This window comes from Carlito syrichta, unplaced genomic scaffold, assembly GCF_000164805.1.
Source record: "Carlito syrichta isolate Samal-C Ts95f unplaced genomic scaffold, Tarsius_syrichta-2.0.1 Scaffold127452, whole genome shotgun sequence".
Classification (NCBI taxonomy): domain Eukaryota; kingdom Metazoa; phylum Chordata; class Mammalia; order Primates; family Tarsiidae; genus Carlito; species Carlito syrichta.
The window spans coordinates 297153-303469 of record NW_007071548.1 but is presented as its reverse complement, the minus strand read 5'-3'; the positions used below and the strand labels follow the sequence as shown (position 1 = coordinate 303469).

The following is a 6317-nucleotide window of genomic DNA, read 5'->3' as shown; positions in this document are numbered from 1 at the left end:
TACAATAAATCAAAAAATCAGCCGGGCGTGGTAGCGCATGCCTGTAATTCCGGCTACTCGGAAGGCTGAGGTGGAAGGATTGCCAGAGCCCAGCAGGTCGAGGCTGCAGTGGCTGGGAGCAGCCACTGCACTCCAGTCTGGGTGACAGAGTGAGACTCCAACTCAAAAAAAAAAAAAAAAAAGAATGTGAAATAATAAATTATAAGAGAGAAAAATTAGTATGCTGTTGATGTGTGACTTCTGTGCTCAATGGATTGACTAGATGAAGGAGGTCTTCTAAATAGGTGACATCTGAGCCAATACAAAGGTTGACCAGAAGGAGCCCTCTGTACAAACATCTGGTAAATTTTTACAGGTCTTAGTGAGGATTTTGATGTTATTCCAGATGCAATAGGAAATCAATAGAGAATACTTTGCAAAGATATAGAGTGATTTGACATTCTGAAGATTACTTTGGCTACAAATTGTATAATAAGGCTAAGAGCGAAAGGCAGCAGACAGAGAAGAGGCTACTGCAGGGTGAGAAAGTATGGTGGCTTGACCTACCGTGTAGAACGAGATGGGGAAGAGTGGTTGGATTTGGGTACAGACTTCTGGCAGAGCTCACATGCCTGATGGATTTTATTATGTACATATATATATACCAGTGTCTCTTTTTCCCCTTCAGTTAGAAGACATTCATTTTCTTATCTGAATAATATAAGGCTACAAAGCTTTATTTATTAACTACTTATTTTTGGAAGAACAATAAAAAATGATGAATTTGAATGCTTTTAATTTTGTTCAGAGAGTGATTTAAAAGCATTAACTTTAAGATTTTTCAATATTAAAGTCAGTTTTTTAAAATTATCATTACTTTTTAAGCTTACAGTCAAGTACATCTCTGAGCTGGAACCAGCTGCCTGTCAATTATTAGATAGGTGGGCTAATATATTTGGTAAATGTTCAGTTTCTGTATATGAACCCAAAAGATGTCTCAGGTATCCTGTTTTACGTCCTCCAAGGCACATTTCTCAATTCCTTTCTATGATTCTAATCTAAACTAGAAAACTTATTTCAGGATTTTTTTTTTTTTTGGGGGGGGTTAGCAACTCTGTTGCCCAGGCTGGAGTGCAGTGGCATGCTCATGACCACCCCAGCATCGACCCACTGGGCTTCGGCGATCCTTCTGCCTCAATCTTCCAAGCAGCCAGAAGTACAGGTGCGCTACCACACCTGGCTAATTTTTTGATATATTGTAGACACGAGGTCTCACCAAGTTACACAGGCTGGTCTTGAACCCTGGGCTCAGGCAATCTTCTCACTTCTTCCTCTCAAAGTGCTGGGATTACAGGTTTGAGCCACTGTGCCCAGCAATGGATGTTTTAATTAACACATATTAACTTTTCTACTCGTGATCTTGGCGTCTATTCCCTGTACCACATCCAGTCTAATCAAAGCATGTATATATTTAGGAAAATATCACTAATATAGATTACAGGAGTTGGCAAAATACAGCCTGTGGTCTATTTTTGTATGGTCTCAAAATTAATAATATTTTTTACATTTTTAAAGAGTTGTAAAAGATGAAAAGAGGCTAGAATATTTACTCTCTGGCACTTTACAGAAAAAGTATGCCAATACCATTTGAAGAAACTGAACTAGTTAAACAAGTTGAATAGGGATAAAATTATTTTAAAGTACATCTTAAGTAATGAATTTGCCAGGTTGGGAGAACTAGATATAGATTAAGTGTAAAACATAAGGCAGGTATTTCTTAAATGTTTGAAATTGACTATCTCTATTCAGTCCCAGGCAAAATTATCATCTGACCCTCCTCATTACAGGGTCACCTCATTACTTAGGATATAGGTTCCTCAATGACACTGAATATATTTATAATATACTCTTGGTACTTTAAGTACCCAAGCCAATGAGCTAGAGGTTCCAGCTAAATATTATAAATCATCATTGCATGGATAAATTGATTTGCTATGTTTTATTATTTTAACATCCTGGCACCCTATTTTTACTAGACACATGAGGAAGTCAACTTACTGGCAATTTAGCAGTTGCATTCAGCTTAATACACTTCAGAACTACTAAATTGCTGAATTTCACAAATTATGCTAATCAATGTACAAAATGCAAATGATGCTTTGGGGGAACTTGCATGTTATTCTTCTTCTTTTTTTTTTTTTTTTTTTGAGTTGGAGTCTCACTCTGTCACCCCAGACTGGAGGGCAGTGGCACGCTCCTGGCCACCACAGCCTCGACTTGCTGGACTCCGGTGATCCTTCCACCTCAGCCTTCCGAGTAGCTAAAACTACAGGCATACGCTACCATGCCTGGCTAGTTTTTGATTTATTGTAGAGATGAGGTCTCGCCAAGTTGCCCAGGTGGGTCTTGAACCTGCGGGCTCAGGCAATCCACTCACCTCAACCTCCCAAAGCACAGGATTACAGGCTGAGCCACTGAGCCTGGCTGTAATTCCTTCTTTGCAGGTGGACAGGGATTGATCCCAGATAGAACAAATGCATGAATGATCCTTTTAAACCAGAAAATTCCATCATCCCACTAATAGACAAAAAGAAAAACTCAAAAAAATCAAAAAACCTAACCAACCAGGAAAAAGTTAAAAACAAAAAACAATCCTGATTTGGTTAATAAAAGCAAAGTATGTAGGTATCACTTCCATGACAAAAAAGGAAAGAATGAAAGATATAAGCTTAAGTAGGAGATGGGGGTTAACAGAAAAGACTTGAAATCCTTGCCAGGCTACTTGATAAGCATGCAGCTTTGGACATATTACTTCTCTCTGCCTCAGTTCTTTAATCTGTAAAATGGAGGCCACAATAGACCGCATGCCAGTGGACCAATCTGTGATTTAAATTACATAATGAGAATGCATGCCCAGTCACAATGTGCCTGGAACAAGGGTGCACACTCAAGAGTGATTTGTTCAAATACCATTTTAGAACATAGTTGTTAATACTGAATTAATTCCAACGAACACTGACTACACAATCCAGTCTTAATGAAAAATGAAACTAGTTCTTCAGTTCGGTGTTTCCAAAGGTAGCTTTGAAGCATTTGGTAATTAAAACCAACAGCAACATTATCTCACATTTGTATGGTACTTTTCCACATTTATTGTCTTGACTTATGTGCAGCATAATCTATAGAGCTGGTTAGCAGGGGTTGCTACCCTCTATTTGACAGAAAAGAAGCTCAGAGAGGTCATCTCACTTGCACCACCGCTGTGATAATACTCAGAGTTTCTGATATGAATGAATGCAAATTCATCTTACTACCACTATCACTCCCCATGCCAATCCTCTCCACTCAGCTAATGGCAAGACATATTTTCCCAGATTTAGATTCCACAGCAACAATAATTCCTTCTTCTCTCAGCAGGAACTTACTGGTCGGGACTGAATTTCTTTGGCGTAGAGAGGTTGTAAGAATTCTGAGTCTCCTTCTAGCTTTAGACCTTTTTCTGTGATCCTCAAATTTCCCATTCCATCCTGAAAAACAGAAACAGAGATAACAGGGGAAATGCAGTTAGCCAAAATTTTAAAATACCTCAGGCTGTCAAAAATTGAAGCAAAATTATTGCCTTTTAAAAATTTTTTGAGGCTGTGGAATAAGGAGGGGGAAACAAACGCATAAAATACTGGAAGGCATTGTTCAATGTAATTATGCATATTACCCATTTTGCTCACTTATTCTGAGGAAATTCTATTCCAAACAATCTGTAATGCCCCCCGGTGATTCACGTGCACAGATGAAGGAAGCCCTTTCTGTTAGGCAGCACAGTAAGGGTAGAGGCAGGAGGTGAGAGGAAAGAGAAGAAAAGACAATTTTCCAGGTTAAAGCAAAAGATCCTGTTGCCAACATTCTGTGCAGAAATTTCAAATCCAACCTTTGGACGTGGCATGTTTGAATCACAAAACATTCAGAAAACTAGTCATGAACATTTTCATTAATATTTTATTATGGGAATAATATATGTAGAAGTAGAAAGAATAGATAGCAAACAACTATGTACCTATCACTCACCCTCAACAATGACCAATTTATGGCTATTGCTATCTATTACAGCCACCTATAATGTCCTCCTTTTTTTTTGTTCAAACATAACCATAATCCCATGACCACACACACAGCCCCAAAGTACCAATCATTCCTTAGTCTTGAATCTCTAGTGTCAATGTTCAAATTTCACTAATGTGTATTTTCTCTACATATAATTTGCTTATTTGAATTAAATTCCTTATAGCAACTTGTTGAGACATTTTCTAAAATTTCCAAAATCAGTCTGTTTCTCTGTCATACATACACATACACACACCTACACGTTATTTGATAAATAAAATGTCATTTTAAAAACACAATTTCCAAGGGTTTCGATTTTGCTGAACATTCTCATAATGTCATATATGTTTCTCTGTCCACTGTAGTTCCCATAAATTGGTAGTTTTATCAAGAACCTTGATCAGATTCAGGCTCAGTTTTTTTAGAAAGAATATAACCTAGGAAATATTCTAGGTATATTAGTTTTCTTTTGTTACAGTAACAAATAATACAAACTTAGTAGCTAAAAATAACACAAATGTATTTTCCTACAATTCTATATGTTACAAGTCTGACCCAGGACTCTACGGGCTAAAACCACAGTTTCAGAAAGGCTGTGACCCTTTCTGGGAGCTCTAAGGGAAGCCCATTTCTGCTCTCTCTGCCTTCTGGGCTGCTCATGGTCCTGGACTTACAGCTTTGCTCCCATCTTCAAAGTCAACAACGGCTGATAAGAATTTTTCCCACATCTAAACTCTCTGATACGGAATCTTCTGCACCCTCCTTCTGTTTTCAAGAAATTTCATTGGGCACATCTGGACAATCCAGGATAAACTCCTTATTTTATTTTGCTTTATTTTATTTTACTTTACTTTTTACTCTACTTTAATTTATTTTGCTTAGTTTAATTTTATTTGAGTCAGAGGCCTACTCTGTCACCCAGGCTAGAAAGCAGTAGCATGCTCACAGCTACCCCAGTGTCAACCCACTGGGCACAGGTGATCCTTCTGCATCAGCCTTCCAAGTAGACAGAACTACAGGTGTGCGCTACCACGCCTGGCTAATTTTTTTTTTTATTGTAGAGATGAGATCTTGCCAAGTTGCCCAGGTTGGTCTTGAACCCGTAGACTCAGGCTCTCACCTCAGCCTCCCAAAGTGCTGGGATTATAGGCTTGAACCACCACGCCCAGCCAATCTCCCCATTTTATGTTCATCTGATCAGCAACTAGAATTCTACCTGCACTCTCAAATCCCCTTTTCCACATGATATAACATATTTATGAGTTCTGCTATTAGGATGTGAACCTCTTTGGGCTGGGGGTATTTTTTCTGCCTGCTATACAACATATTCTCCTATTAGGAAGCATACATCATCTTTTGCTATGAGGTTATCAGTCATTGGTAATCTTTGTCTAGAGGATCGGTGATTTCACAAGAGGTTTTAAATGTGTTCTTTCCTAATTCTATTATTTTTTAATTTATTAGCTGGAATATTCTATCAAGACAAATTTCATTTCATCAACTATTTATTTACGCCAAATTACAGTTTGTAGAGAAACTTGACCAGAGCTTGATTTTTTCTACTTTATTTATTGCTCTTCAAAATATTAAATTGCTTAACTAACATCCTCCAAACCAAATGCGGTTTTTATTTCTAAAATATCACTATGAACATGTGTTTCACTGTGATAAAGTTGTTATTCCCATAATTTTCTAACTGTCCTACCTTTGGTCAGGGGATTCAGTCTTTTTAATATGACCTGGTAGTCTTTGATGGCTTTCTTGCTTCTGGTATAAGATGTAACAGGATTATTTTACACAGCCATGCCCCAGGCCTGGAGACAGCCATTTTCAGTAAGAAGATCTGGTTCATTTTAGCAGGAACTGGAATTTACAAACCACAAGCTAGGAGCTTTGGACGTTCATTGATACTAGATTAGACTTTGACAAAGCAAGAAGCTGTGTGTGTGTGTGTGTGTGTGTGTGTGTGTGTGTGTGTGTGTGTGTGTGTTTTAGTAAAATAAAGCATGATTTTACATGAAACCTTAGTTCAAACTTAGGACCTGAAGACTTCTATTTGACCTTATGGATTTTACAATGTTGTTACCTTTCTTCCATACCAAAGATCCCTAGTCTCCATAATACCAATATTATTACTCATTTGATTAACTCACAATACACACAGAACAGTTTCAGAAGACCAATGCCACTACCATACTAATATTATGATTAATAATAACAATGTAAATATTTTTCAGTTT

General features: G+C 37.7%; 1 protein-coding gene across 1 annotated transcript in view; it reads right to left on the bottom strand.

Annotated features, from left to right (window-relative positions):
* The window catches only part of SGCD (sarcoglycan delta), a 347112-nt gene that overhangs the window by 144806 nt on the left and 195989 nt on the right, over window positions 1-6317 (bottom strand). The window contains exon 3 of the mRNA XM_021707942.1: window positions 3405-3506. Coding sequence (XP_021563617.1) covers window positions 3405-3506 — 102 coding nt within the window. The remainder of the gene's footprint in view (window positions 1-3404; window positions 3507-6317) is intronic.